The sequence below is a fragment of the Rhineura floridana genome, chromosome 18 (assembly GCF_030035675.1).
Source record: "Rhineura floridana isolate rRhiFlo1 chromosome 18, rRhiFlo1.hap2, whole genome shotgun sequence".
Lineage (NCBI taxonomy): Eukaryota > Metazoa > Chordata > Lepidosauria > Squamata > Rhineuridae > Rhineura > Rhineura floridana.
The window spans coordinates 21,454,603-21,473,196 of record NC_084497.1 but is presented as its reverse complement, the minus strand read 5'-3'; the positions used below and the strand labels follow the sequence as shown (position 1 = coordinate 21,473,196).

The following is an 18,594-nucleotide window of genomic DNA, read 5'->3' as shown; positions in this document are numbered from 1 at the left end:
ATAAAACCCTGGAGAGCTGCTGCCAATCCATGTAGAGAATATTAAGTTATAGACACACCAATGGCCTGACTTAATGTATGAGGCAGCTTCCTATGTCTTAAGGGAAGGGGCCATAGCTCAGTGCCAGAGCATCTACTTTGCGTGCAGAAGGTCCCACCTTCAGTCTCTGGCATCACCAGGTTGGGGTAGGAGAGACTCCCCATCTGAAAACCTGGAGAGCTGCTGCCAGTCAGTGTAGACAATACTGAGCTAGATGGACCATGCATCCGACTCAGTGGGTTTTATTCAACTAAGTGCCTACTAAGAGCAGATCCACGGAAATGAATGAAGCTGGGTTATGTGCCCTGCTACCTGTGCAGCCGTGGGCAAGCTGCAGAGTCCCAAGGAGCCCAGTTGCCCCCCAGCTGGCAGTTGCGGACAAGGAAGGGGCTGGCTTGTGCAGCGGTGGTAAGCTGAGCAGGCCCAAGCCAGCTGGGGAGAACTAACCTCAGAGGGAGGCAATGGGAAACCCCCTCTGAATACCACTTACCATGAAATCCCTATTCATAGGGTAGCCATGAGTTGGGATCGACTTGAAGGCATACAACGACAAAGTCCGTCATAGCTATTCACTAGCTGACTGAAACCCCAGAGGGCTGGGAGGAATGCTAAAAGCCGACCGTGGAAGGGCCGTGCTCAGCGGTGGAGCATTCCCCTGGCCTGCAGGAAGGCACAGGTTCAGTCCTCGGCATCTCCGGGTAGGGCAGAGAATCCCTGGAGAGCTGCTGCCAGCCAGTGTAGACAACATTGAGCTAGACAGAGCATAGAATCATAGATCATAGAATCACAGAATAGTAGAGTTGGAAGGGGCCTATAAGGCCATCAAGTCCAACCCCCTGCTCAGTGCAGAAATCCAAAGCAAAGCAAAGGTCCAACTCCGTAGAAAGGCAGCGTCCTATGTTCCTAACCTTCCAGACAGCCCCCGAGAGTGCACAGAGAGGCATGCAGCAAGGGAGGCCGGAGGCTGTGGCAAACCATGGAGCTGGCCAGGAAGAGGCGAGCCATTGGCGAGGCTGGGCCTGCGCAGGTCCACTGGGGAACCAATCCAGTGCTTGCATTGCTGTACCTGCACAGCCCCACCCTTCCTGCTGCCTCACCCTGGCACCCCGCAAGCCCCTTGGTAAGCTGCCACAACACTGCGGGTGGGAGGGTGACTCCACCCCAAACACACAGACCACTGCTGGTAGTAGAAGCTGCGAGCTATAGCAGCTATGGGGAACCTTTGGCCCTCCGGATGTCATTGAACTAGGACTCCCACCATCCCTGGCCCTTGGCCAGGCTTGCTGGGGCTGACGGGAGTTGTCATTTGGCAACATCCGGAGGGCCAAAGGTCCTCTCCCCCCCCCCACCACTCCTGGGCTAGGGAGTAATTTCACACATTGAACTCTGGATGATGACCTCTGTCCTTCATAATTTAATAAAGAAACAGCATTCGGGGTGGAACAATAGAAAAGTCTGCATGGGAATGCTGGGCGGGGGGAAGCCAGCCAGGCTCTTCCTCCGGGCCAGAAGGGAAACCACCATTGACAATGCGTCAAGAGAGCCAAGATTGCCGACGAGCAACAGGAACGGTTCAATTCGGGCCACCGTATCTTTTAAACTAGTAATCCTAAAGCGCTGCGTAGACACCTCCTGAGTTTTTTACACGGCTTCCTGGTCCTCTTTTTTCTCCTTCTTCTTGGCGGCCTTGAGTAATATGAACTGGTGGGTTTCCAGAAAGGTCTTGTCTCTGGTTTCTGGGATCATCATGAAAATGCAAATAAAGGTGGTAGTGCAGAGAAACCAGAAGATGAGGAGGCTGTAAGGGCCGGTGAACGGCTGCAGATGGGGGGGGGGAAGGAGGGGAGGAGCAAAAAGAGGCAAGCCTTAAGTAGAGGCGGAGGTGTGGGGAAACCAGGTACAGACCAGCCAGGCACCCGGATTTGCCAAATCAGATTGAATTGAGAGAAACCAGCTTGGCTGTGTTTTAAGCCCATGATGTGTCCCTGTCCTCAGCGTTTCCCTTGTAGAAGTCAGCAGGGAGAAGGGTGGGATCTGAACGTGGCTGAACTATAGCTTCCCTCAGGTCCAGCAAGCCTGGCCAATGGCCAGGGATGATGGGAGTTGTTTGGCAACATCTGGAGGACCAAATGTTCACCACTCTCTACATTTGATAAATGGATCATCCTGTAGATAATGGCTTCATATATCTTTTTTTGAGGTGGTGGTGGTGGCTGGGCTAGAGATGTGAATGTCTGGGAAAAAATCCCAGAAAAATTCAGGGCCATCGCCCCCTTTGCTCCTGAAATTTGTCATTTTTTTCTCTTTCCCGGGCCTTCACAACCCCTCTAGGTTGGGATGAGGGTAGGTTAGGTTTGCACATTCTGTTCCCCACCAAACCGATCTGCAAAATCACTCACCTCTAGCAGAAGGAATATCACCAGTGAAAGAAACCTGGTTAACCAGTTCACAAATCCTCCAACGACAAAGGCTGAGGCCCGAGAAGACTGGAGGAACAGTTCTAAAGTGACCAGGTAGGTTATTGGAGCTGTTGGGGAGACAAAGGATCAGACACTGGAGGTCATCTACAGCGGGACAGCTCATTTGTGCCAGCCTTCCTGAACCTGGTGCCCTCCAGATGCCTTGGACTGCAGCTCCCATCAGCCCCAGGCTGATCTATGCCCCGAGTATCTTGTGCTCCCGGCAAAACAAAACGAAACCAAAGGACTGTACGTCACCTGAGCACTTACCTGGGCCGATCATGTGTCCAATGAAGAATGTGATGGCAAAAAATGTGCTGAAGTAACCCAACCAAGGGTTGTTTCCCTGTTGGAGAAAGGCAGTCATCCACAAATGAGGTTGCAAAGTGCCTCTTGTTTTAAAGAAAGGGGTCGGGGAATACCTCAGGCCTTCCAGATGTCACTGGACTCCAGTGCCCATCAGCTGTGCCCATTGGCCATGCTGGCCGCTGGGAGATGGAGTCCAGCAACACTCAGAGGGACACAGTTTCCCCATTCCCCATTTTATTCAGTCTTAATAAAAGCCAGAGCAGCCACTCATGCAGAGACACAGCGGGGAGCCTCCTTTTGGGATGGGGCTCCCAGGAGCCTTTAGCCCAGGGAGGAGAGAACCTGTGGGCCCTCCAGACATTGTTCATCTACAACTTCAACCATCCCTGACCATTGGCCTGGGGCTGATGGGGTCTGTAGTCAAGCAACAACTGGGGGGGGGGCAAAGGTTCCTCAGCCCTGACTTGACCTAATTAGATGGGATTTGACCTAACCTGGATGGAGGATGTTCTGTAAATTGCTACCACTTCCCCTGCAAGTAGCAAGCCCTGGCAGAACAAGACAGGCTGCAGACCACCTAAGCAACAAGTTTGCAATCGGGGTGGGGTGGGGGCACTGGTAGACCCATCCTTATTGGCAAAAGAAGCCCCCAGTGGCTGTGGTGGCACAGACCACTTTTCATCCACCGAGGCTAGTGCACCAGCTGCAGGCCTTCTTAGACACTGCTCTGGTGACCACCTGTTTGCAGTGAAGGCCGGTCCATTCGGGCACATGGAGCACTGCCCCACTAACTTCAATCCGCCTGTAGCCAGTCCCCACCAGCCTTCCTTCCTCCTTACAACCAATCCAGGGGGTGGCATTGGCTGCCAGCACCCTCCTCTTCAGTCTCACGGGTGCCCCTTGTACAACTCAGCAGGAAGCAGGAGGATGGAGGCAAAACTAGAGTTAGTTAGCGCTGCCTGTCATTGGCTCTGGCTCCAACTGCTGTTGAGCACCCTGCCTTCCGCCCCACCAACCACCACCAGCCAATTGGATCACTGCAGTGTGTTGTACCTCCGGGCCTGCCTTTAAAGCAGGGGTCCCTCAACCTTTTTAGACCTGTGGGCACATATGGAAATTGGAGAAACTACGATGGGCCCCACCACAAAAAAAGGACAAGTAACTTGCTAAAAAAAAACCAAGTACAAGGCAGAGTGGCCCAGAAGCATTCTGGGGAAAGGAAAAGGAGAGAGTGGGCTGGCTGGAGCTGCCCAGGGCGCAAAAAGAATAAGAAATGTTGTTCAAAAAAACCCTGAAAGACATAAGGAACATAGGAAGCTGCCTGATGTTGAGTCAGGCACTTGTGGTCCATCTAACTCAGTAATGTCCACACTGACCAGCAGTGACTCTCCAGGATTTCAGAATGGGGACATTCCCAGCCCTACTTGGAGACGCGGGGAGTTGAACCTGGGACCTTCTGCATGCAAAGCAGCTGCTCCACATTTCCACATCAGTTTGCATTTAAAAAAAAAACCCACACAAGTCCTCGTGAAAATTCACCAGCATTTTAGTGCAAATTTCTCTTTATTACACAGCAGGAGACAGCCTAATGAGCGATGTTCCGATCTAAATTGCACCTGGAGATGTGAAAGCTTGGGAGGAAAAAAAAGAAAGAAAAAACACATTTCCCTCCCTGTTCCCCCCCCATTGAAAAAACAAAGCAAAACAAAAATGTGGGTCCCCCCCCCAAAATTTTCCAGGTTGTTTTCCAGCTCTTCCCATCTCTAATTGCACCCATGCTTGAAGTTTTGCATTACAAACCTGAAGCTCGAGGATCAAAGTTAACAGAATGCAGCAAATGCTGCAAATCATGAAGCCGAGAAGAAGTAGAAACCGCCGCCCTACAGAATCAACGGCAGATATCTAGAGAATATAAATGCAGGGAAATGCAGACAGAGAGAGAGAGAGAGAGAGACTTAGGGCCCTTCCAAACTACTGTATTGCTAGGATTTGGGGTAGGATTCAATCATATACTGGCAAATTCAGGTGATGCAATTATAGTCAATGGGGAGGTGTTGCACATCAAACCACTTTCCCAAAAGATCAGATTTCCTGTGGACAGGAAAGTGATGTGGAAATGCACTGAAAAGCGTGGAGATAACAAATGAGAATGAATGCTTGTTAAATAGCCATCATCATCTAGGGCTCATCTACACGGTGGTTTACAATGTTTTTGGTGCTACTCACATCTCCTTTTAATTTGCATGGTTCACATGATGTTACCGGCAAACAGAAGCTATCACACAGTTTTCTCCCTGTAAATCCGTACTAACCCAATCCACTTCACCCTGTTTCTCTAGTGCTTGCAAACATTTTGCTCCAATGCTTTTAGGTAGGTGTACCTCCTCCCTCCTCCTCCCTTCTTTCATTTCGTTTCCTGTGGGCTGACAACTTCCAGCTGCTGTCCTCTGTTCTGGTGACCTTTTTAATGTTGCTGCAAATAGTGCCTTTATTTTCTTTTTCCCCTAACTTGTGTGCAAAAGCATAACACTGCTCAAACACATTTGTATTTCAGCTGTATTGTACCAGGAAAAACAGATACTTGCACTTCTGCTTTTTTTAAAAAGGAACCTACTGCAACTGTAGAATAGACTGAGCATGCTCAGTCGCCTTAGCAACCAGAGGGAGTGGCAATGTATAATTAGAGGGAGGGGCCACAAGGAAAAAGCAAGACTAATCCTCCCCAGAGGAATGCCTGCTTGTGTGAATGGGAAAAAAACAATTGGCAGCTAACTTTTGAGCAGGAATTGCGGACAATGCAATAGAAAAGTGAAGGTAACAAAAGTGTATTTCCTACAAAGAAATGCTCCCATGTACATGAGTCCTTAATCTCCTTGCAAACAAATCAGGATGAAACCTCAATAAGCAGGTCATCTGGAAGCGCTCGTAGAGAGAGATAGGTAAGAACTTAAGAACAGACTGGCTGCTGGATCAGGACAATCTAGTCCAGCATCTTGTTCTCAGTGGCCAACTAGATGCCCCAATGGGAAGCCCACAAGCAGGGCCTAGGTGCAAGAGCCGCTCTTCCCACTTGTGATTCCCAGCAACTGGCATTCAAAGGCAGATTACCTCTGACATTGGAGGGAGAACATAGCCCTCATGGCTAGTAGCCTTCTCCCCCATGAATGTATCCAATCCTCTTTTTAAAGCCATCCAGGTTGGTGGCTATCACTACTTCTTGTGCGAGGTCATCGCAAGCCAGCACAGTGTTGAGGAGAGAATGTGTCAGACCTGGACTCAAATCCCTACTCGGCCAGAAATCTCCTTGGTTAACCCTGGGGCTATCCACAGTTCTGGGCTGATTTTGGCAGCCAAGTTAAAACTGTGGTTGCCAGGACCCTGCCTCTTCTCATGATTGCAGGTTTGCGGGGTCCTGTGTGAGACCACCCCAAAATAGCATCATGAGCACAAATCACCACAAATATGCAATAAAAAGTATTTGGCTTAATGCATATTCATTCTCTAGAAGCTGCACAGCATGAAAATATTTTAGTAGCTTCAGACAGGGCTGTTTCAAGGATGAACAATTCCTTCCAAGGAAAGTGCTTCTGCTCTGGGAATTGATCATGCTTGAAACGTACACCCTATTGGAAGATAAAATTGTTAATATTATATTAGCATGGGCTAGGATTTTTATAAAGTACAACTATTTCTACAACCCATTATCATTATTATTATTTATGACAGGCATGGGGAACCTTTAGCCTTCCAGTTCCTCCTGCTGAACTACAACTCCCATCAACCCCCTGCATGCGTAGCCAATGGCCAGGGGTGATGGGAGCTGCAGGTCAGAAACATCTGAAGGACCAAAGGTTCCCCACATCTGCATCACTGGCTCAGGTGAGGAAACCTCAGGCCAAATTTCAGCCTTCTGAACCTCTCTTGGACTGAGCTTGGAGACTTGGAGGGAGGGAGGGAGGAAGAAGAGAGGCTTACCGTTATGACAGTCACCACAATGAGGGTACACGTCACACCAAGATTCATATACCGTATATTGCTTGCTTTCGTCAATATGGACCTGTAGATTTTTTCGGAGTAAAAGTATGCCTGAAATCCGATCACGGCAAACAGAAGGAAGTCATAAGCTTACAGAAAGAGAGTTTTATTCTGCACAAAGGCAGGCAAACCTTGCCAGAGATTTGGGGAGGATACATGTGTAATACAGGGCTGGCGAACCTCAGGGCTGAGACACAAACATGGTCCTCCAGGCCTTTATATCCGGCCCTTAGAGCTCTCTCCAGGCCACGCCCCCTCACCCCACCTTTTCACTGGCTCTGAGTGTTTCAGCTTGGCTGGAAATGTGTCCTTCAACTCCAATCACGCCACTTGCTTCAGTGGATGGTGTTAGAAGTGCAACAACAGCAACTCCCATTTGGTCCTCTTTGCATGGGGGGGGGGGGTCGAGAGAGAAAGAGAGATAGTCCTCATAGCTGGCTAGGCTGCCACTGACCTGCGCTCATCTTTTCTGTCTGTCTTCCTTCCACGTAAACTGATATGCCACAGGGAGCTATTCACACCTCTGACTCACCTTCCTGTTTCTCTCTTCTCTGCAGACCACCAGAGAAGGAGGAGTCATGCTCTCTTTCTTTCCTCTCCTCTAGCATGAGTGGCAACGTCCAGGCATGGTCATTGCAGTCTCCAACTTAGCTAGAGGGAAGTCGCACTTTTCCTATCCAGGACGTATTTCTATTTAGTCTTTTCTTATTCTGAAACCAAGTCTATGTCTGAGTGATTCAAAGCAAGGTACGAGTTTGCTTTCTCTCAGGTAAAATCACACCCCACGCAGCACAGAGCGCTGAGCTAGGCTAAACTCTCTAATCGCTAATTGGTCTACCAACCATTGGAGAACCCAACAGATGAAACACAGAGAGGTGTGCGTGCGTGTAGAGAATATCTTACTGTACAAAAGTAAAATAAAGCAAAAATAAAATAAAAGTAAAATTAATTGCGCACCCATTTTTGCATCTGGCTCCACCCACCCCTGGCCTGTGGCCCTCAGAAGGCTGGCCAGAAGGGAATGTGGCCCTTGGGCTGGAAACAGCATAAAACAAGCTCCAGAGTCCACAGTGTCCCTGGCCTGATTCTCCTAACCACGTGGGGCGTAGTCTTCCTTACCCCGCTTACACCAGAAAATTGGTGTCCCCCCATCAAGACTATGACGGAGATGAGGTGCCACCGGAGATTGCGGGAACTCAGAAGCGAAAACACAGTCATTTCCTTTTCTGCCATCTCCAAGTGGTTTTCTTGACGGAGCTCTTCAATCTCATCCTCCACATTGTCCTGCCCCCTCAGCTTCTTCAAGACTGGATGGAGAGAGAGGAAGGGGCAGAAAGAGAGAGCGACAGAGACAGAGCACGAGAGCGACAGACAGAGACACAGAGACAGAGAGCAGGTTTCAAGAACTTTCAGGCACCACACACAGTCCAGTCCAGTTTCATTTATTTGGTCGACAGACCATAAAGATCAGACGCACCATAACAGGCATCATAGAACCATAGAACAGTACAGTTGGAAGGGCCATCGAGTCCAACCCCCTGCTCAGTGCAGGAATCCAACTTAAAGCATCCTCTTGAAGGCCTCCATTCTGGGGAAATGTTTTGGCCCAGAGGGCCAGTTCCCAGCAGAGGTTGTTCCATTAGGGCACGTGGGGCACTGCCCCACCAACCTCCCTCTGCCATTACCCAGCCCCCACCTTTTGGCCTTCTTTCTTGCAACCGGCACAGTGGGTGGTGGCCCTGCCTGTCACCTTCCTCCTCCTTACTCTCAGTGTTGATCTTGTAGAACTCAGCAGGGAGGAGGATGGGGTCAAAGGTAGAAATAGCTGGCTCCGCCTGTCATTGGCTCTGGCTCTACCTACTGTTAAGGCTCCCTGCCTTCCGCCCCACCAGTCCCAATGGCCACCAGCAGTCATTGCCTGGAGGTTACTGGAAAGACTGAGGTCACCATACCTCGCCTTGCTTTTTCTTCATTACTCTTCTGAATGAGCAGAAATCTCGGACTTTCGGGAGAGAAAATCAGGAAGGGGATGGTCAACAATGCAATGATTCCAGTGAAGCCCGTCATTAACGGCAGTCCTACAGGGGAAAAGACATGCTAGTTACATGCCAAAGGATCTCTCCCCCCACCCCCACACTCAACCTCCTTCTCCAACATACGTTCTTTTGTTCCGAAGATGTTGCGGCCACTAAAGACCTGAGCTATAATGACTCCAAAGAGGAGAAACAGAATGGATGTTGTTGTGAGGCCTCCCCTCAGGTTGGCTGGGGCGATCTCTACGACGTACAATGGGACCATCAAGGAAAACATACCTAGTTAAATGATAACCCAAGGGTTACATTTATAGCAGCGCAATGCATGGGCAGGAATGTAAGGGCATCTTGCAGAGTGCAGGGGGAACTGCTTCATCAATATCGTAAGGGACTAGGGGCTTGTCTACACTGAGGTTTACTGTGTGTTTGGTGCTGTCTCCTTTAAATTCACATGATTCACATGATTTTACTGGCAAACAGAAGCTATCACACAGTTTCCCCCCTGTAAATCTGTACTAACCCAATCCACTGATAATACAAAAATGAAAGAAAAAAAGTCTTCACCCCATTTCTCTAGTGCTTACAGACACTTTGCTCCAATGCTTTTAGGAGTGTGTGTTAATCATTGCCCTCTCCACACCTCCTCCCTCCTCCTCCCTTCTTTCATTTCGTTTCCTGTGGACTGACAAGCAACTTCTGGCTGCTCTCCTCTGTTCTGTTGACCTTTTTAATGTTGCTGCAAACAGTGCCTTTATTTTCTTTTTCCCCTAACTTGTGTGCAAAAGCATAACACTGCTCAAACATATTTGTATTTCAGCTGTATCCTACCAACCATAGGCACGGAAAATACACAAATATTTGCACTTCTGGGTTTTTTTTCAAAGGAACCTACTTCAGCTGGCAGAAGAGACTGAGCATGCTCCTTCACCTTAGCAACCAGAGGGAGTGTATAATTAGAGGGCAGAGCCACAAGAAAACAGCAGGACTAATCCTCCCCAGAGGAATGCCTACTTGTGTGAATGGGGAAAAACGATTGGCAGCTACCTTTGAGCAGGAAGTGCAAACAGTGCAAATCTATTACAAAGGTAAATGCAGTGTATTTCCTATGAAGCAATGCTCCCATGTAGATGAGCCCACAGAGTACCATTCTGTTTCCTCTCTCTCACTTAAAGTAAACAAGAAAGGCTGCGAGACCTGGAACCCAGCAGCATCCACAGAGCCACAGGTTCCCCATCCCAGAGCGAGGGATAGACGAATCTGTCCATTTTGGTTTCTCATCTTCCCGGTCTTAAATTCAGCTCCCCACATTGCTGTAGCAATTTGTAGTTATGTTTGTTTTTAAAGTCCTTGTGAAAGTTTGTCAGCATTGGAGTGAAAATTTCTCCTAATAAACATATTTTTGTGTGCAGTTCTGAGGAACAGGCACATTTCCCCTAATATAAGCATTGTTATGACCACTTTTACCTAAATCCATGCATTTTTGCACACATTGGTTGGTTGGAGAATTGCATCGCAAATTTCAGAGAAGTGCGAATTTCTAAGGATGGTTGCAGTTCTGTTCACATAGAGGTTCAGGAAATGTGAATTACATAGGTTTGCATTAAAACGCCAACAAAAACCAATTTCTCCCTTCAGAACAGATGGGGGGAGGGAGTTTCATTGCACAAGTGAAAATCTTTGTACTGATGTAATTAGTTGGTCAATGTCCAGAGCCTGTATTGGAGATCTTCAAAGCATAATGTTGATGGGCCTACACTAGCCATGTCTTTTAATTTTAGTGGGTCTCCTCTGAGTTGGACTAGCATTGGATACAACTCCCTAACCCTTTACTGCTGAGCAGCCCCAGGAATCTGGAATTATGAGGCAAAACTCCCATTCTAAGGGCATGAATTTAAGGCAGAACACTCTGCGTGCATGTTTTAAAAAAGAAATTAAAATATTAAACTCAATATGCTTTTTTTTTCACCTGAGCATATTCCAACAATGAAACGAACAAAAACGCTAAAGTCATGGAGATCTGCTATGTTGGACAAGCTAAGAAGTCCAGCAGCGACTACAGCCAAACCATTGTTTAGGAGCAAGGTGCCTTTCCTGAAAAGACAGCGAAAAGGTGCAAGAGGACACGTGTGAGAGTACAGTTAACAGCAAAGGAGCATGGGAGGCTGAGGAGCCGTGGAGTTGCAGTGGGGCCCTGACCTTTCGAATGGATAGTTTGCCCTGGTTTTGCTAGTTATGGGGCAAGCAATTTATGCAGCGAGGTACTATCACTCCAACCTTCCACCCCGCCAAAGCTTAAGAGTGCAGCGAGTTGTGGAGTTGCAACAAGGTCCTGATCGTATGAGCCTGGGTTTTAAGACCTTTGGGAGAGGGTCTTCTTTCTGTCCGGCCAAGATCTGAACTGCGCTTGGCAGGAACTTGAGACGGGAACGTCTTGGTGGCTGCTCCCAAGATCTAGAACCCCTTACTTGCCCATGCCATCTCTTGTTGTGCCTATTTAGGCCCATCACCCTATTATCACTATACCTGCCACAGTTATCCACCATGGGGCCAAGCAGCAGCGATCCAATGAGGCCTCCTGCTGGGTAGATCATAATGCTGAAGGTCAACAGGAGCTTCAGAGACTCTTCACTCTTGATGTCAATTCTTTCATGTGTTATGTTGGAAAATGCTAGATAGAGCTAGGAGAGAAGCAGATAGGATCTAGGAGAGCGGGATGATGTAGGAGCAAAGCGCATAGATGCTCTATCTCTGAACTCCGGCCCTTCCCTGAAGATGTAGGAATATAGGAAGCAGCTTTATCCCGAGTCAGACCATTGGTCCATCTAGCTCAGTATTGTCTACACTCACAGGCAGCAGTTTTCCTGGGTTTCAAATAGGGCTATCTCCCAGCTCTACTTGAGGATGTTCTGCCACTGGACTATGGCCATTCAAAGCTTATGCACTACGCTGCTCTAAGTAGTCACCCATACGACAGGGCCAGCTTACCAAATCTGGGTTGAGGACTGTCCAGTGCATATATCCCAGCTGCAAAGATCCAGTGCAGGAAATCACCGTGGCCAGAGCCAGCATCTTTGTCAATTTCTATGGGAAAGTGCAGCAAACAGAGTGGGTTGGCAGTGTGTACAGTCTCTCTCTCGTTATTAAAGTGGGAAACTGCCCTAACACATAAAATAGAGGTCAGGCACTCACTTGTTACTTCATTGGGGTGGAGAACTTCAGGCCCAGGAGCCGAACACAGCCCTCCAGGCCTCTCTTCCCAGCCCTCAGCTCTCTCTCCAGGCCACACCCACTCCGTACCAAGCAAATCTTGAAAGTGCTATCCTCCTCATTCGTTCAACGGCTACTAACCCTGATGGCTGTGTTCTGCCTCTACTGTCCGGGGCAGCCTGCTTCTGAATACCAGTTGCTGGAAGGCACAGGAGCAGAGAGCACTGTTGCACTCAGGTCCTGTTTGCAGGCTTCCTATTGGGGCATCTGGTTGGCCACTATGAGAACAGGATGCTGGACTAGATGGGCCACTGGCCTGAGCCAGTAGCTGGGCTCTTTTTATGTTTTTAGGGAGAAACTGGCCTGCTTCCACCTTTCAGGGTATTCAGGGGAGTAGTTGTCCTGGATTTCAGGGGGATTGTAGACCCCTTACTTTTATGGGAGCAGGCTCCTTGCAGAATCCCTACATCTCCAGCATCCTGCAAGCCTATCAGCATGAAAGGGGAGTGTGTTAGCCACTGAGAAGAATCTTCTAACATGCTTCATTGTTTTTTCCTGCTGATTGGAGCCAGTCAGAGTGAAAGAAGGTGAGTCAGGCACTGAGAAGACTCTTTTAATTAGCTAATGCTCCCTCCTTTCATGCTTATTGGCTCCTAGGGATGTCTGTGGTTGTGGGAGAAGGCATGAACAAGGATCTCGTTCTCAACCCAGGAGCAAAAACAGAGGTGTGCGGTTGTCCCTATCATGAAGAGACCCTGCACTTCTGAATTTGCCACTACACTCCTGAGCATATTTAGCCAATGGATGAGGTCTCAGCAATTACTGACATTTAGGAAAAGCAGTTCTAATATGACCAAGGATGGGGAACCTTTGGTCCTCCAGATGTTCATGGACTGCAGCTGCCATCCTCTCTGGCCATTGACCATGGTGCTAGGCATGATGAGACTTGGGGTTCAACAACATCTAAAGCACCAAATGTTCCCCATCCCTGACTTATATGGAGCATTTATTTATTATTTATTTATTTTATTAAATTTATATCCCGCCCTTCCTCCCAGAAGGAGCCCAAGGTTGAAATCAAAAACAATAAAAACATTTTAAAACTTCTTAAAAACAAAAGACTTTAAAACATATTAAAACAAAACATCTTTAAAAACATCTTTTTAAAAAAGCTTTAAAATATCTTACAAAGCAACTTCAGCACAGATGCAGACTGGGATAAGGTCTCTACTTAAAAGGCTTGTTGAAAGAGGAAGGTCTTCAGTAGGCGCCGAAAAGATAACAGAGGTGGTGCCTGTCTAATATATAAGGGGAGGTAATTCCAAAAGGGAGGTGCTGCAACACTAAAGGTCCACTTCCTATGTTGTGCAGGATGGACCTGGTAAAGATGGTGCCTGTAGGAGGCTCTCACCTGCAGAGCACAGTGGTCGACTGGGTATAGAAGGGGTAAGACAATCTTTTAGGTATCCTGGTCCCACTGCGTAGGTCTTTGTACACCAAAACCAGAACTTAGAACTTGGCCCAGTAGTTAATGGACAGCCAGTGTAATTCTTTGCCCACCTCTGGAAAACATTCCAGTGGATACTCATAATCACAGATCAAGTTTTATGAGATTGTGAGCTCTTTAGATGCCCAGTAGAATGTTGTTATGTGCCTTCAAGTCAATTATGACTTACGGCTACCCTATGAATCAGCGAGCCCAGTAGGATGACCCTCTAAATCAGAAGGGGGGAACCCTTGGTCCTCCAAATGTTGCTGTACTATGACTACCATCAACCCTAGCAAAGCTAATGGCCAAGGAGGATGGCAATTACAGTTCAGCAACATCTGAAGGGCGGCCAAAGGTTCCCCACACCTGCTCTAAACTCACCTTTTTCTTGGGCGTGGGATTTTCTGTCTGTTTCATGTCCATCATTCCTCAGGTAAGAGTAAAAACTCAGGCTCAGCTGTGGGGGGAAAAAAGAGACTTTCTTCAAAAGCTAAGAATAGCCTTATAAGATCAGATCAAAGGTCCATCTAGTCCAGGTGTGAGGAACCGTCCCTGGCCATTGGCCATACTTGCTGGGGTCGATGGGAGTTGCCATTCAGCAACATCTGGAGAGCTAAAGATTTGCCACGCCTGATCCAGTCCAAAGATGGGGAACCTGTAGGCCTTTAGGTGTAGATGGTCTCCACCTCCCATAATCCCTGGCTGTTGGCTATCCTGGCTGCTGGCTATCCTGGCTGCCGCTGATGGGAGTTAGGAGTCCAACAACATCTGGAAGGCCACATATTCCCCATCGCTGATTCAGTCCAACATCCCACTTGGAGGGCACGAAGGTGGTGATTTGTTTCTCCCCCATCAGTACCTACCTTTTGGACACAGACAACCTCTGAACACAGAGGTCTCATTGTGCGGTACTGAATATTCATGGGAGAGAATCACTTTAAACCAGGGGTCCCAAACTGTGGTCTGTATACCATCAGTGGTCCATGAGCTTCATACAGGCGGGTCCATGGCATGTCCATGTGAAAGATTCATCTTGATTTGTAATTGTATGTTTATGGCTGGTTCCCCCCCCCTTTGTATTTTATTGGATGACAATTTGAAGTCTATGGAAAGCACGAAATAAAAGAAGCAATACAAGTAGAATTAGAAATCACACAGCATCTAACTATACATTACAATTGCTACAACAGGCAATAAATAAATAAATTATGTGGTCCGCCAAGGCCCTCGGCAATTTTCAAGTAGTCGGAGGGGGGGGGATTGGGAACCACTGCTTTAAATCTTGAATATTTATCCCATGAAGATGTCAACAAAGGCTTTATTTATTCATTTATTAAACCTATATCCTGCCCTTCCTCCCAGAAAGAGCCCAGGGTGGCAAAGAAATGACAAAACACTAAAAACATATATAAAATGTATTAAAAAGAAAACTGGGGGGGGGAATCTGAAAAACAAAATATCTCAAAAACAAAAAAATCTTTAAAATTATTTTAAAACATCTTAAAAACATTTCCAGCCACAGATGCAGACTGGGATAAGGTTTAGGCCAAAATCTGAAGCTGGAGGGGGGTACAGGAGCTATCATCCCCAGGGCAGGATGGAGGGGGGACATCTGTGACCCTCTGAATGTGGCCGAAGGTCACAGATTATGATGGGAGTTTGCGTCCAACCTCAGGAGGACCGTCAGTTCTCTGCCCCAGGATAACTGATTGTATCAACCTCCCTAGAAATGAACAGCAGTCTGCAACCAGCTGTCCCATTCCTGTGCAGCATACACCGGAAGCTGCCTTATATACCAAGTTAGGCCATTGGTCCAACTGGCTCAGTATTACCTACACTGATTGGCAGCAGGTCTCCAGAGTTTAAGACAGGGAGTCTGCCCTAATCTTACCCAGAGATGATCGCAGCAATACTTGGAATCAATGTTTGGGAATGAAAAGGCATAAGGCACACCCTCTTACTGTCAGTTTCAGGCAAGGAAGGGGACAGGAACTCAAGCAAGCCCTATTTTTTCTTGAAATAACATGTCAGAAGGCCAACAGTATTGCAGGAGCCAATCAGAGGATGAAAGATTGAAGATTCCAGGACAAGCTGTTGACAGTTGGAAGGTCCAATAAAGGAGGCTGGCATAGGAGCCTATCAGAACTATTCAATATGGCTGCATGCACACCATACATTAAAATCACACTTAAAGCACATTCCCGCCTCCCACCCCCAAGGAATCCTGGCAACTGTAGTTTACCCCTTGCAGAGCTACAGCTCCCAGCACCCGTAACAAACTACAGTTCCCAGGATTCTTTGGAGTAAGCCATGTGCTTTACCATCCTATTAGAGCTAACACGCCTCCAGAGTGTTAGTATTTTGCAGGTGGGATTCAAGTACTTCCCAGAAATTTAGGTTTTAAAGTGGGTTAAAGCACTCTGATGCCCTGATTTATTTATTTATTAAATGTATATCCCGCCCTTCCTCCCAGAAGGAGCCCAGGGTGGCAAGCAAAGACACTAAAAGCATCTTAAAACATCTTAAAAACAAAAGACTTTAAAACATATTAAAACAAATCTTTAAAAACATCTTAAAAAGCAATTCCAGAATAGATGCAGACTGGGATAAGGTCTCTACTTAAAAGAAATCCACTTTTTAAAAAACGAAAATGCACTGAAAAGTGTGGGACCAAAGAATGATTAATGGGGGATATTTTTAAACACCAAGCAAGCAAATGAGGATGAATGCTCATGGTCATACAACCACCTGCAAACAAATCAGAATGAATGCTCGGTAAAGACCATATACAGCTAACCTCTCCATATCCATATGTTTTCTGCAAGCAAATCAGGACGAATGGTCAATAAACAAGGCATCTGGAGGAACCCTTGGTAGTGAAAAGAGGGCAATCCAGATTTTAATTTGGACTTCGAATACGAAATGTCACAAAGAGATGCTCCACAATTATACAGTGTTTGTATTTCTTTCTGTTTTGCATTATGGATGAACATTTTTTAAAATTTAACCTTTTACTGAATACTACATTGTAAACAACATATTTGGTTACATAAACAATATCGTTAAAAAAATCTGTGCCTGAGTTACATGTCAATATAAATTGACACAGAAAAACACCTAAATTTAACAATATTTGTATTCGACCTAAGTGACCCTGTAAATATCTATCGCAAAAGTGGCACATTGTGTTTTAAACTGTTTTTAATACTATATTTTTTAATTGCTATATGCCCCGCTGGGGCCTTATGGTAAAGGACCAGTAAGAAAACGAACAAATAACAATAATATAAATTACACAATGCAATACTAAAACAAGAGCGCCCGAGTCTGAGCATACAAAGGGTATGTTTCCCTCGTCACTGAGCAATCACAGCTCACACTTTCGTATCTGGGGATCTAGAGGCTGGTCTGCCCAGGTCTGTTTGGTAATAGATGACAGTAAAGTCAAGCAATGACTTGTGCATGGGAACAGACCCATCACAGATATAAACACCAGAGTTCATATTTTATAATGTCAGTCACAGGGCTTCGTTTTGATCGGTTTCATACATTCACCTGCCTGGCTTGAAGTGTACAGTAATGTAATACAGAGGACTAAAATGGTAATGTTGTGTCTCGTGTCTTAATTTCCAAGTGTGAATACGCTACTCCCAAGCAGGATCCCACTCAAGGCATGTACAGGCTGAAAACTACTAATTAAGAAAGCCTGAAGGTGGCTCCAGCTTGCAGTTTTTTACATATATGGCCGCTAGGTGGACCTCGGCACAGTCATTAACCAAAATGGAGACAATAGTCAAGGAATCAGAAGGTGGCTAGGACTGGGGAGGGCAGCTATGAGAGAACTAGAAAATGTCCTCAAATGCAAAGAAGTATCACTGAACACCAAAGTCAGGATCGTTCAGACCATGGTATTCCTGATCTCTATGTATGGATGTGAACATTGGACAGTGAAAAAAGTGGATAAGAGAAAAATCAACTCATTTGAAATGTGGTGTTGGAGGAGAGCTTTGCGCATACCATGGACTGCAAAAAAGACAAATAATTGGGTGTTAGAACAAATTAAACCGGAACTATCAATAGAAGCTAAAATGATGAAACTGAGGTTATCATACTTTGGACACATCATGTGAAGACCTGATTCACTAGAAAAGACAATAATGCTGGGGAAAACAGTAGAACAAGAAGAAGGCCAAACAAGAGATGGATTGGTAAGCTGAACTTACAAGATCTGAGCAGGGAGGTTCATGACAGATGCTCTTGGAGGTCACTGATTCATAGGGTCGCCATAAGTCGTAATCGACTTGAAGGCACATAACAACAACAACAACAGGTGGACCCAAGTATGGGTCAGTTCAGCCTAACCCTGAGCAGTGTGAGGAGCCTCGCACGTCAGTGGTCCTCTAGTAGCTGTCTACACATCCTCTTCCTCGAACTAGGCATCTGATGGAGGGGTGGACTAGACTAGCCATTGGCCTGATCCAGCAGCCAGGCTCTTCTTATGTTCTTAAACTCTCTCAGCAGTGTACAATAGTCTAAAATAGTTGTTAAAAATATCAACGTGAAAAACAAGCTACATAATTTAAACGCACACACAAAAACTAAAATTGATCATTTTAAAACACTTGCTAAAATCCTGTGACAAAATTACATGCTAAAATTAGACACCTGGGGAGCCTTGCTGGAACAACAACAAAGTTTTTTAGAAGGCACCGAAAACAATGCAGTGAAGGCGTCTGTCTAATATCAACAGGCAGGGAGTTCCAAAGTGTAGGTGCTGCCACATGCGTAGGATTTCTTGCAAGTGCGGAATGAACATGATGTGAAGGAGCCAGTTCTGCAGATTTAAGCAGATGAGTGGGCACATAGGTTGTCGTTGGAATGCAACTTCTTTCAGCCCCAGCCAGCATGACCAGTGGTGGGAGCTGAGGTCCAACATCATCAGGAGGGTCACAGATGCCTTCTCCCTAAGATACAGGATCAGGATAACCACCACCACACCCTTACTGAAAACAGCCAAGCTTAT

The 18,594-nt window shown here is 46.8% G+C and overlaps 1 protein-coding gene across 2 annotated transcripts; it reads right to left on the bottom strand.

Annotated features, from left to right (window-relative positions):
* Positions 1-1,472: 1,472 nt before the first annotated feature.
* LOC133372508 (solute carrier family 2, facilitated glucose transporter member 5-like) lies at positions 1,473-14,092 on the bottom strand. Of its 2 annotated transcripts, XM_061601240.1 has the most exons (12): positions 13,953-14,092; positions 11,861-11,956; positions 11,399-11,553; positions 10,842-10,966; positions 9,002-9,154; positions 8,795-8,920; positions 7,962-8,149; positions 6,783-6,893; positions 4,608-4,709; positions 2,769-2,844; positions 2,439-2,566; positions 1,473-1,857 (listed from the first exon to the last, which is right to left on the bottom strand). In XM_061601240.1, the coding sequence occupies exons 1-12, from the start codon at positions 13,995-13,997 to the stop codon at positions 1,681-1,683; spliced, it is 1,482 nt and encodes a 493-aa protein (XP_061457224.1). In that variant the 5' UTR covers positions 13,998-14,092; the 3' UTR covers positions 1,473-1,680. The 2 variants fall into 2 exon arrangements, with proteins under 2 accessions (XP_061457224.1, XP_061457225.1); XM_061601241.1 differs by lacking the exon at positions 11,861-11,956 and having other exon boundaries at positions 13,953-13,971.
* Positions 14,093-18,594: the final 4,502 nt, after the last annotated feature.

Coding starts and splice junctions, on each gene's coding strand:
- LOC133372508 (XM_061601240.1), bottom strand. CDS start 13,997: ATGATGGACATGAAACAGACAGAAAATCCCACGCCCAAGAAAAAG. Junction 8,150..8,794: donor TGAAGAAAAAGCAAGGCGAG/GTATGGTGACCT, acceptor CTCTCCATCCAG/TCTTGAAGAAGCTGAGGGGG. Junction 2,567..2,768: donor TGGACACATGATCGGCCCAG/GTAAGTGCTCAG, acceptor TCTCCCCAACAG/CTCCAATAACCTACCTGGTC.